The sequence below is a fragment of the Capricornis sumatraensis genome, chromosome 14 (genome assembly GCF_032405125.1).
Source record: "Capricornis sumatraensis isolate serow.1 chromosome 14, serow.2, whole genome shotgun sequence".
NCBI lineage: Eukaryota > Metazoa > Chordata > Mammalia > Artiodactyla > Bovidae > Capricornis > Capricornis sumatraensis.
In genome coordinates this window covers 83,109,531-83,122,762 of record NC_091082.1, presented here as the reverse complement: position 1 = coordinate 83,122,762, position 13,232 = coordinate 83,109,531, and the positions used below count along the sequence as shown (strand labels likewise).

Below are 13,232 nucleotides of genomic sequence, written 5' to 3'. Positions count from 1 at the left end.
CTCGGGATTCTGGGAGCAAAACCAGGTAAACAAACAAAACCCGAGATTCCCAGTAATTCATAAGCGTGGTCTTGACGGGCATGGCCCTCGACAGATAACTTCTCGGTTTTCATTTTAACTGTAGATATCTGATAGTAATGATTGTAGCCTACATGTTACTCTCTGCCAGGGGCTGTGTTAAGCCCTGCATGTATTTATCTCGCCTTCGCTTCCACCCTGGGGGGAAGGGACCGTTATTTGTGATTCACAGAAGAGCGAGGCCGGCGTCCAGCCAGCTGGGAGTGGCGAGGCCAGGAGGGGCACTGGCGGTTCGGCTCCTCTTGCTATCCCTGCTGCCCGCGCTGCCTCTAAAGACAGGAGGAGACTGAAAAATAACCCGTGGATGTGCTTACAGCCACACAGAATACATGAAAAGAAAACTCCCTGAGTGGAAAACCAAAATGAGGAAAGTGAGATCGGAAATTGTATTCACTGACACCCAATTTGACCTGATGTTGAACCCTGTTAGCTTAACAACACTTACCCCAAAATTTTTATAGATGTGTTTTTGAATCCTTTAGGACTGATTCACAATGAGAACACTCCATGCTAAGTCGCTTCAGTAGTGTCTGACTCTTTGTGACCCTATGGACCACAGCCCGCCAGGCTCCTCTGTCCATGGGATTCTCCAGGTGAGAATACTGAAGTGAGTTGCCATTTCCTTCTCCAGGGGATCTTCCTGACCCAGGAATCTAACCTGTGTTGCCTGCTTTGGCAGGCGGATTCTTTACCACTAGTGCCACCTGGACAATACTTACTCAAAAAATGTTTATAAAGGTATTTTTGAATCCCTTAGGATTGATTCTCAATGAGAACACTATAATTTTTAAGCAAAATGTTAATGTGAACGATGATAACTTTCTAATACACTAAATTTATGTTTATTATTTCATACTGCAATATTATTCATCACATTAACATTGCAAATATAAGCCCTCTTAAGCTCAAGTCACTGAAATGTTTGCTTCAACTCTTTTTAACATGGTAGGAACCAACCAGCTACTTGTGGCCTGTGGTTTACTTTAAACTCTTTCTATGATGGATGAGGTGGTATTGTCCTCTCTGGAGCAGATGTATTTTCTGAGTCTGGAGGCTGTACGTCCCCACGAACGATAGAATGCTTCTTCTAGAACCAAAGAATCCGTGGTGGTTTTCAAAATGTGTCTAAAAAGTCTTAGCCATTCCTCTTTTCATTCAAGAGGGAAAATAATTTGTGTCTTTGGGTGGTGTGGACTTAGGGATTCACAATGGCAGAAGTGACATGGTATCTCTTCCTAGATTAGGTTATAAAAGCCTGCAGCTTAAATCCTGCCTGTGTTCTCACTCTTTCTTCTTATTTTTTCTTGGGAGTAGCCAGCTGCCCATCACCGGGCAGCCCTGTGGAGAGAGGCCATGTGGGGAGAACCCAGGCCCAGAAGTGAGCTCTGAGGTGAAGCTTGCTCCAGCACAGTCTCTGGAGACCTCACTGCCATGAACTTTGACCTCAGCCCCAGGGGAGATCTTGAGCCAGAGCCACCAGCTTAGCCACTAGACTTCGGTCCCACTGGACCTGTCAGGTAATAAATGTCTGTTGTTCTAAGTGGTTACAATTGGTCTAATTTGTTACACAGCAGTGGAGAATTAGGTGTCCCACACAGCACTACAAATAGTGACAGTTTTACTTCATCTTTTCCAATTTGGATGCCCTTATTATGCTGATAGATGTTCCCTCTATAACCACTTTGTTGAGTTTTTTTTTTTTTAATCATAAATAGTTGCCTACAGACTAAAGAAATTTTTAATGAATTTTATTTGTCCCTAGCATTCTGAACCATTAGGACAATTATAAAACAGTCTTGCTTTTTCTCCTTTTGCTCCTACAAACTTTATATATGTAAAATAAGTTAGGCCCCACAGCTTTCCTACTTCTTAATGTGTTCAGTCACTCAGTTGTGTCCAGCTCTTTTGCAACCCCATGAACTGTGGCCCACCAGGCTTCTCTGACCATGGGATTTTCCAGGCAAGAGTACTGGAGTGGGTTGCCATTTGCTTCCCTGGTGGCTCAGAGGTTAAATCGTCTGCCTCCAATGTGGGAGACCCGGGTTTGAGCCCTGGGTCAGGAAGATCCCCTGGAGAAGGAAATGGCAATCCACTCCAGTATTCTTGCCTGGAGAATCCCATGGACAGAGAAGCCTAGTAGGTTACAGTCCATGGGGTCGCAAAGAGTCGGACACGACTGAGCGACTTCACCTCACCTCAATCTTAGTCAATGCAGTCTTACCTGGAGGTTAGGAGATAAGACTGAATGTTCTGATCCTTTGATCATAAGGTTGGTTCTGCCAGCCAAAACTGGCAGCCAGCCCCCAGTTTTAGGGGCTTTCCCAAAGTCACCTCGTTAACATAGCAATATACACATTTATCACTCTCAGCACTTAGTAAAAATCTTATGATCATTGCAGTAGATGCAGAAAAAGCATTTAACAAAATTCCACATCCACTTATGTTATGCTAGTGTTTAGAACTGTGAAGCACGAACCTTGTAGGGAGACTAAATGTATGAGAAATAGTTTGGTCATCTGAATGTCAAATTATACATACATTTTTATAAATCACAATTTCACAGAGGGAAACTCTTCTGAACTCATTTTAAGAGGCCAACATTACTCTGATACTAAGACCAGATAATGACACCACAAGAAAAGAAAATTGCAGGCCAATATTCCTGGTAAATATAAATATAACAACTTTCAGTAAAATATTAGCAAACTGAATTTATCAACACATTAAAGGATCATAGGCTGTGATCTGCTGCTGATGCTCAGGTAGCTTTTATTCCAGGGATGTGGAAATGGTTCAACATTCACTAACCACTGTGATATAACACATTAACACAATGAAGGATAAAAATCATAAGATCATTGCAATAGTTGTAGAAAAAGCATTTAACAAAATTCCACATCCATTTATGTTAATTCTATCAATAATGTGGGTGTACAGGGAACAGCCATACATGGCACAACTAATATAATATTTAATGATGAAAAGCTGAAAGTATTTTTGTCTATCATCAAGAAGGACAAGGATACGCACTAAAAGAGTTCCTGGAACCCATTCCACTGTGGTTGTGTGCCTGTGTAAAGCCTTTTTAACACCAGTAAGCAGTTCCCAGATGCCAACAGGGTGTCCAAGAAATCAATTTAATTGTGACACCATCCAGAGATAAAATCGGATTCCACAGGTAAAGGGCTTATTCCCATATGATCACCCTATACTTCAGACACTAGTTATAACCCAGTTTGTTACCTGTGCTTCTGACCAACTGCTTCAAACTGGAGGTTCCTACAACCTCCTCCAACTCAGGATGCCAGTCAGGGTCCAGGTTGTCACATGTACTTCTGACTGACTGGCTATAAATCAGAGGTTCCCATTTTCCCCTCCTTGGGTTTGATTAATTTACTAAAATGGCTCACTCACTAGATTATCAGCTTGTTACAAAGGACATTAAAGACTACAAATCACAAGCCAGATGAAGAGATCAAAACCATAGTGAGATGTCACCTTACACCTGCCAGAAAGGCTGTTGTTAAAAAGACATAGTTAACAAGTGTCAGCAGGGGTATGATGGAGAAGGAAATGGCAACCCACTCTAGTATTCTTGCCTGGAGAATCCCATAGACAGAGGAGCCTGATGGGCTGCTGTCCGTGGGGTTGCACAGAGTCAGATATGACTGAAGCAACTTAGCATGCATGCATGCATGCATGCATTGGAGAAGGAAATGGCAACCCACTCCAGTATTCTTGCCTGGAGAATCCCAGGGACAGGGAAGCCTGGTGGGCTGCTGTCTATGGGGTCACACAGAGTTGGACACGACTGAAGTGACTTAGCAGCAAGGGTATGAAAAGAGAAACCTCAAGCACTTTTGGTAGAATGTAAACTGGTTTACTGGTTGGACTTCCCAGGTGGCGCTAGTGGTAAAGAACCGGCCTGTCAGTGCAGGAGTTGCGGGTTTGATCCCTGAGTCAGGAAGATCCCCTGGAGGAAGGTATGGCAACCCACTCCAGTATTCTTACCTGGAAAATCCCATGGACAGAGAAGCCTGGCAGGCTGCAGTTTGTGGAGTTACAAGGAGTCCAACACGACTGAAGCAACTTAGTACACACAGAAACTGGTTCAGCCACTATGGTAAACAGTAAGGAAGTTCCTCAAATAATTAAAAATGGAACTACTATATGATCCAGCAATTCCACTTATACAAAGAAAATGAAAATACTAATTCAAAAAGATACATGCGACCCAGTGTCCACTACATTATTTACAGTAGCAAAGATATGGAAGTAACCTAAGTATTCATAGATGGCAGAATGGATAAAGAGAATGTGGTATATGTATTCAGAGAAATATTATCCAGCCTTAAAAAGATGAAATTTTACCATTTGTGAAAACACGGATGGACCTTGAGGGCATTATGCTAAATGAAATGTCCGAGAAAGACAAAGAACATATGATCTTACTTATTTGTAGAATCAAAAACAAAACCATAAAAACAAACAAATAAACCAACGAAAAACTGAGCTTAAGGATACCAAGGGTTAATTAGTGGTTGCCAGAGTCTGGCGATGGAATAGGGAGTTGGGCAAAATGGGTGAAGAAAAAGTTAAAACTTTCAGTTGTGGGAAAAAAAGAAGTCATTGGGAGGTAACATACAGCAGGTAAGCACAGCTAATAATGTGTTAAAATAATATATTTTAAAGTTGTAGACAGTAGATCTTAAAATTTCTTATCACAAGAAAAAAGTTTTTATAACAATGTATAGTGATAGATATTTAAAAAAAAGAGTTACAAAGTATTACCTTAAAATATTTTTACTTTATATCTTTATGTTCATCTTTCAGTGTTCATATTTTTGTAGAAATTTGAAATGTTTCTAATCAACTGATTTTTTCATTGGAATACAATTGCCTTACAGTGTTGTGTTGATTTCTGCTGTACAACAAAGTGAAACCGCCATATGTTTACACATATTCCCTCCCTCCCCCCAACCCACTTCATCCCACCCATCTGAATTGTCACAGAGCACCGGGTGGAGCTTCCTGTGCTATACAGCAGGTTCCCACTAGCTACCTGTTTTACCCATGGTAGTGTATATATGTCAATCCTAATCTCCCGATTTAGTCTACTTTCCTCTTCCCCGACTGTGTACACATGTTTGTTCATAACTATGTCTCTATTCCTGCCCTGCAAGGAGGTTCATCTGTACCATTTTTCCTAGATTCCACCTATATGCATTAGTATATGATATTTTTTCTCTTTCTGACTTGCTTCACTCTGCATGACAGACTCAAGCAACTGACAAAGGATTCATCTCCAAAATATACAAATAGTTCATGCAACTCAATATCAAAACAACAAACAACCCAATCAAAAAATGGGCAGAAGACCTAAATAAACCTTTCTTCAAAGAAGACATATATGAAAGAGGCACATGAAAAGATGCTAAACATCATTAATTATTAGAGAAATGCAAATCAAAACTGCCATGAGTTATCACCTCACACCAGTCCGAGTGGCCATCATCAAAAAATCTACAGACAATAAACGCTGGAGAGGGTGTGGAGAAAAGGGAACCCTCTGGCTCTACTGTTAGGGATGTAAATTGATACATCTTTGTGGAGAACACTATGGAGGGTCCTTTAAAAGGTAAAAATAGAACTATCATATGACCCAGCAATTCCACTGCTGGGATATCCCTGAGAAAACCAGGGATTTAAAATTTTATAACTTAAAATGACACATGTACTCCAGTGTTCATTGGAGCACTATTTACAATAGGCCAGACATGGAAGCAACCTAGATGTGTATCAACGGATAAATGGATAAAGAAGATGTGTTACAAAAACACAGTGGAATATTACACAGTCATAAAAAGAAATGAAATCTAATTACTAACTAATAAACTGGATCTAATGACCAATGTAGGTATGACACACAGGTTTTTATGTGTTTGTGAAATGATATTATGAGGATGGAGATAAGCATTTTTTATGAAATAAAGTCTCAGGAAACTTCAGAAGTTATGGAAAATATTTTAGAATGTTAGAATGATGGAAGGAAGGAGGCATTGAAGTGATTGCATCTAATTTCTTCCCAAAGATGTTTTATAAATAGGACATGTAGCATTTTGACTTTACAAGTGTTAAAGTGCTTTTAAGAAGTGATTAGTTGGTCACCTGGATTATAATTGCACCATCCACGTAATATTTAACACAAATTCTGATTTACTTGATAAAATGAGAATTGGATTAATAATGAAAAGTTCAGTTTTATGACTGCATTTTAACCAATGTTTCATTCACAATGAGGATACACAACTTTTCCTTCGTGACAGGTTGTTCGAAATGTATGATTTGGTGTCGTTGGGCGATATCCATATTTACACGTAAATTCAATGTTGTCATCTGTTCTAGTATAAAGTTTTCTATCTTGTCTCCATTTTAACTGTATGTTGTGTTGTTGCATCATTTCTTCTGAAATTACACATGCATCTGAAGTTAAAAAGAAACATAGAACATTAAGTAGTATACAAATATATCACTCAGGATTTTAGACTTCCAAGTAAAATCTTCTACACTGGTCCAAGATTTCATTCTCAAAACATTTTCCAAGCCAACTCACTGAAAATCCATTATGTAGATTCCAATTAATGATATTAAAATGAGGTACTACATTTAATTTATTAAGTGTTATAATGAGGGATTCATGAAGTCAATATCACATTGAGTTTATATTAAATAATCTTTCATTGCTATGATTCCTTGAACAAGAGTTTTTCAAACTTTATTTTCTCATATATTATTATCTGTTAGTCACACATTCAATAGAATTGTTGTTAATCCATAAAACTTCTATTCTAAACAACAAAATATTATACCAATTACGCTGATTTTCCCAGGACCCACAGGAAGATGAAAGTATTACCTAAGCACTTTGGTGGTTCTGACCACTCTCCATTCCGACACACTATGTGTTTGTCTCCCTGAAGTACATAGTAGGCCTGGCACTTGTACTCAACAGCTGATTCTGGAGGATATTGCGGTAATGGGAGTGAGACAGTGTCTCCATTGTCTATTGGTGGAGGAGGCCCACATCTTCCTTGAGGATCTAAAAACATAATTTGACTTATTGAGAGACCAAAGAAAAACAGAAGTTAAAGAAAGCAAACAAAAATATACCACAATATGTAATATCAAGATTTATGATTTCTGATGAAAGAAATGATTCATTTAAGGAATTTTAATCACTTAAACTGAGAGTCAAATTTTAAGGCCTTCCTTTCACCCCATGTGAAAGCATACATTAGACATTAGCAAACATGTCTGCTCTGTGGTATTCTGGTACTTAAAAATGTTTTCCTTAATGAATGTTTGCTAGAAAGATGGATTGCTACCATAAACAAAGGAAGTTTCTTGGTCTTAGGTATTAAGCATACTGCAATGGCTATTGGATCTTTAGTAATTTTAAAAATTGATTTTCATTTTTTTTCCAAGAGAAACATCAACTTCTTAAATAAAATTCAAGAAATTACAAATGTGTATAATGTGAAGGGAATTTCAGGCTTTCTGTCTGGACAAAATGAGAAGGGAACATTTCTGCTTATTTCTTCTGCTACATATTCCCTCTGTTAACTAAAAATGCTGAACAGAATTATAAAAACCAACATAAGAGGTTGTGAAGAGTGTAGAAAAGAAGTAGATTGTTTTGAGAACTTGGGATTCAAGGAGTTACAATGCTCTGGCTGTTGGAGCTTTCACTTTGCTTTGTATGTATCAGGACCAGGCACTGAGATTGCAACCCAGAAATGATCTCACATTCAGGCAAAATTAACAAACAGAAAGGTCACACGAAGGTTCTGCTTTCTTTAGGCACAGGCCCAGGAAAGAATCAACCTAGCAAGGCAGAAACATTTTCTTTCATAGTACAGGACTTAGTCTAGAAAAACATCACAGAGGAAACCTAAGACTAACCCTCTCTTCACGTTGATCAACAGGGGCCTTTGATGAGTCTGGACTTTTCACCCATGCTGGAAGGGAACAAGATGCCTGTCCTTGTGTTTGGACTGCACCCTGGGGGTTTCATGGTCTCCTGGAATCTGGATCTTGCATCTGCCGTAAAGTTACTTTTGTGGATAGATGCTAAATTTTTATTATTGAAGGTGGGATACCAGGAGGAGCATCTTATCCTTTATATTGCTGACATCACTCTAACCTCTGTGCTATTTTTGTCTGTATTTCATAATTGTTCTCTTCTTTCTGTTTGGAATTTCTTGTTTCTAGTAATTTTGTATATTCTCTCACTATTTTATTAATCTCTGTTTAGCAGATTGCTTCTGCTTCCGTTCTTCAATTAATAATAATTCAATCACATTACAGTTGTTTGGACACCTATATGTTTGATTTGCAAATGCTCATTTTTTAAAAAAATTTATTCTATATCGGAGCACAGCTGAGTAAAAATGCTGTCTAGTTTCAGGTGTTCAGTAAAGTGACTCAGTTATACATATAAATGTATCTCTTCCTGGAAATTTTTTTTATTGCAGTGTAGTTGATTTGCAATGTTGTGTTACTTTCAGGTGCAAAGCAAAGTGAATCTCTTATACATATATCAACTCTTTTTTAGATTCATGTTCCATAATCACCCAATAAAGGTGATTTTTAAAAATTGTTAAAATCACCTCTATTCAGATTTGAATTACATACAATAAAATCCACGTGTCAGCCAATGATGTGACAGTGTGTAGCTGTCACAAACCCAACCAACTAGAGGCAGTCTTCTCCTCCCTTTACAATTCTGCTGTTTCATTTCTACTCCACCCCTCCCCCACAACTCTCCTCTGCTTAGAAGCCCATGTTTTCTGTCCCTACGGAGCAATGCTGCCTTCCGACAACTTTGTTTATGGATTCATATAACATGCCTTCTCTTACATCTGGCTGCTTTATGTCATCAAATGTCGGGCCCCATCTGCTCTGTGGTGTCTTGCGTCAGTCATTAGCTCACTCTTTTTCACTGTGGAACAGGGTAGCTTTATATAAGTGTAAGTATGTTTATCCATTTTATCCTCTGTTGACTATCTTTTGAAGTGTTTCCAGTTTGTGGCAGTTATAATTGAGCTATTTATGCACACCTGAACTCAAGTCTTCGCGTAAACATGTATTTACTATTTCCTGCTGTATATTTAAAAGTGAAATTGCTGGGCTATCTGATACATGCATGATTAAATCTATAGGAAACTGCCATACTGATATTCAGAGTGATTGTACCATCTTACATTCCCACCAGCAATGTGTGAGAGTTCCAGGTGAATCCTCACTAACAAACAGGATGATTGGGTTTTTTTTAACTGAGGTACAATTGGTTTCCAATACTGTGTTAGTCTCAGGTGTATAGCATGGTGATGCAGTACTTTTATAGATTATACTCCTTTATAGTTTAAGACAGAGACTATAATTCCCTCTGCTATACCATATACCCTTGTGGCATATCTGCTGTATATAATACATGGTAGTTTGTACCCCTTAATCCCATACCTCTAACTTGCCCCTCCCTACTTCCTTCCATCTTTTGCTAACTATGAATTTTTTTCTATATCTGTGAGTCTGTTTCTGTTTTGCATATATATTCAGTTATATTATTTTTTAGATTCCATATATAAATAATATCATAGAATATTTGACTTTCTGAGTTGAGTGCATTTCACTGAGGATTATATTCTCTGGGGCTATCCATGTTGTTACAGATGGCACTATTTCATTCTTTTTTGTGGCTGTGTAGTATTCCATTGTATATATACAATGGAAAACACCTGAGTTGGTTGCCAGGGGAGCCAGCTTTGTGATGAGAAGATTAAAAGTTTCAGTCCCACAACCCTGACCTCCAGGGAGGGAAGAGTGGCTGCAGATCACATCAACTGCTGATGGCCCATGGATTAATCAATTTGCCCCTGTCATAAAACCTCCATAAGAGAAAAAGGATGGGATTCTGAGAGATTCCTGGGCGGTGAACATGTGGACGTGCTGGAAGAGTGGCTATTATGAGGGGCCTGGAAGTTCCTCGCCTTCCACACACCTCACCCTGTGCCTCCCTTCCATCTGAGTGTTCCTCAGTTATGTTCTTTATATTCTTTAAGCTGGCAATATGAGAAATCAAATGTTTCTTTCAGTTCTATGAACCACTCTAGCAAATTAATTGAACCTGAAGACGAGGTCCTGGGAACCTCTAACACATAGCCCGTAGACAAAAGCATAGATGACAAGCTAGACTGGTGACTGACTTGTGAAGTGGGCGGTGGGAGGAAGAAGTCTTGGGGGCCTGAGCGCCTACCTGTGGGAACTGACAGTATTTCCAGTTAGACAGTTTCAGGGAATTGCTTGGTGTTAGGGTCGCTAAGAGTCGGACACGACTGAGTGATGTCACTTTCACTTTTCACTTTCCTGTATTGGAGAAGGAAATGACAACCCACTCCAGTGTTCTTGCCTGGAGAATCCCAGGGATGGGAGAGCCTGGCGGGCTACCGTCTATGGGGTTGCACAGAGTCAGACACAACTGAAGCGACTTAGCAGCAGCAGCAGCAGCAGCATGGAAAACATGCATCATTGTAATAGGAAAGATCATTAAACAACTGGAATGGCCTATTTCAACAATTATAACTAGGCTTGTCCTAAGTTGAAGTAAAAGCCACGTGTGGTAACTGAAATATTCAATTTGACGAATTTGGTTTTGACCTTGAAAAAGGCTAGTTTTCCTTCCCTTTGTTTCCTCCCTATGTATCATTCACTTACTTGCTGAAGGACCTTGTCAGAGTCAACTGGCTGCCTTTTAAAGTTCCATGAGAGAACCATATTTTGATTTGCTTCTTTTGATGCATTGTTATATTTTGTGAAGCTATTGAGATTTACATTAAAATGCTATATATTCAAAAGCAGCACAATATGCATTACCAAGATTTGTTGATTCTGATAAGAATCATTTACTGAAGAAACTATATAATGTGAGAATTCTAGTTTTTCACCGTGTTCTTGGCTAGTGTTTGCTATTATTACATTAAATTTATGTGAGTAGACAAAATGATTTTCTAGTGATGACCCAGGTATTTGCAGCTCTACTTAGGCAGAGTTGGAACCTTGAACTGAAAAGGTGATGACAGTAGCAACAGCAATATCGCCTGCACTTAATATTGTTATTTCTCTATAAAATATGAATAAATACCGGACCTGAGAGCACAGTGTGTTACTCACAGACACGACGGCATTCAGGAGGGGAGGACCAGCCACTTTCTCTGCATGCAATGCTGCTCTGACCGTTTGGGAGGCTGTAGCCAGCATTACACACAATGTGAACGATGTCACCTTCCCGGTGCGTTTGTCCTGAAGATGTAGATTGACCATTTTCCACCCAAGGGAAAAAGCACTGTCCTAAAAGGCAAAAAATGACTGGTACTCATTTTGCAATGAAAGAGTATGACATTTTGTGAAGTTCCAAAGAGAAATCAAGTACAAAAATTTTGCTTCTTAAAAATTTGGCCATGCATGTAAAAAATTAGTACGCCATGTCATTAATTTCAACTTGTATAATGAAAATGTTTTTCATTTGTAAAGTCTCTTTCCACAGACATCTTCCCACAGTGACTGTCTTAGGTCAACCTGTCTTTGCTGGCTCCTCTGGTCTCCACTGCTACGACTGTCCAGACCCTGCAGTTCCTTCAGGCACGGCCTCTCCACCCACTGGACACGCTGATAACTCATCCCGGTGAGGAGGAGGGGCTTACTCACTGAGGCACTTTGGTGTTGGGGACCATCCTTCCTCTGTACAGTTTATTCGAGTCCAGAGTGATTGTGAAGGAGTCACAAAGCTGTGTTCACAGGTGTAGTAGAAATATTTCCCTACATCAGCTGGGAAGAATTTTTTATATCTATTTTCATTATATATGCTTCCATGTTTTATTTCTGGAAAATCACACATTCTTCCTTAAGGAAAAAAAATAGTTATCCTACATTAGTGAATAGTTCTATGTATGTTAATAATCCCATGGATGAATTTATTATTCTTCGTAGCTTAATTATCCCACTTGTAGTAGTGATAGAGATCTGGGACAGTCTATAACTAATAGGGTGTAAAGGCCTTGGAGAAACACAGGATGTTTATGTTCTTTGGAAGTGTTTCTAATATTGACATTATACAGGATAAAAGAAGAGAGAGAAAACAATGTATTTTCTTTTTCCTTAGAGTATGATGACACAATACAGACAATTTCTACAAGTCGCCTATTAAAATATAAAGACCCATGAAAGTAGGTAAAACATGAAGCTACACTTAAGAGGGAAGCTGAGCGTTCAGATCTGTTTCAACTTACCTTGCCCATGAGCACAGCAAACCCACAGGGTGAGGATGACATTGAGTAGTAACAGCATGTTAGACATTCTCAAAGGCACGTTCATGCAGGTATTCCAGTTGTGTTGTTTGGTTGTTGAGCAGCTCCTCAAGTGTGACTCTGAATTTAAGGGGATATCTATCAGCGTGATGCTAGTTAAGTGAGGTCACTTAGTATCAAAGTTCAAAGAACTTTGCCACATCCCTGAATTCCTGGTAGTGGTTTCAAAACAATTTCTTGAATTCATTCCCAGATATGTATTTGTCTGTTTGCACCAATGTAATTCAGCAGGGAAGAGAAGTTTTCCCCAGAAAGAGTGAGGTGACAGTTGCCTTTTGGTTGGTAAACAAAATAGAACCCTTTTAAAAAAATATATTTTTATTGAAGTAGAGTTGATTTACGATGTTGTGTCTATTTCTCTTGTATAGTAGAATAGTTCAGTTATGCACATATTCTTTTTTCACATTCATTTCCACTGTGGTTTGTCTCACAATACTGAATACAGCTCCCTGCGCCATACAGTAGTTTTGTTGTTTATCTTTCATATGTGTAATAGCTCGTGTCTGCTAATTATCAAGAAGGCAGGAAGAGAAGGGAACCCCAGAGGACGAGGTGGTTGAATGGTGTCACCAACTCAGTGGATATGAGTTTGGGTAAGCTCCGGGAAATGGTGAAGCACAGGGAAGTCTGGTGTGCTGCAGTCCATAGGGTCACAAAGAGTCGGACACGACTGAGTGACTAAACAACAACAAATGTACCTGTATGAGTTTGTTTGTTTCTTTTGGGGGAGAG

General features: G+C 39.1%; 1 protein-coding gene across 1 annotated transcript; it reads right to left on the bottom strand.

The window, feature by feature from the left end:
- Positions 1-2,962: 2,962 nt before the first annotated feature.
- LOC138090330 (complement factor H-related protein 2-like) lies at positions 2,963-12,562 on the bottom strand. Its single transcript, XM_068985824.1, has 5 exons — positions 12,423-12,562; positions 11,842-12,036; positions 11,308-11,484; positions 6,995-7,177; positions 2,963-6,561 (listed from the first exon to the last, which is right to left on the bottom strand). The coding sequence occupies exons 1-5, from the start codon at positions 12,505-12,507 to the stop codon at positions 6,365-6,367; spliced, it is 837 nt and encodes a 278-aa protein (XP_068841925.1). The 5' UTR covers positions 12,508-12,562; the 3' UTR covers positions 2,963-6,364.
- Between the last annotated feature and the right edge of the window lie 670 nt (positions 12,563-13,232).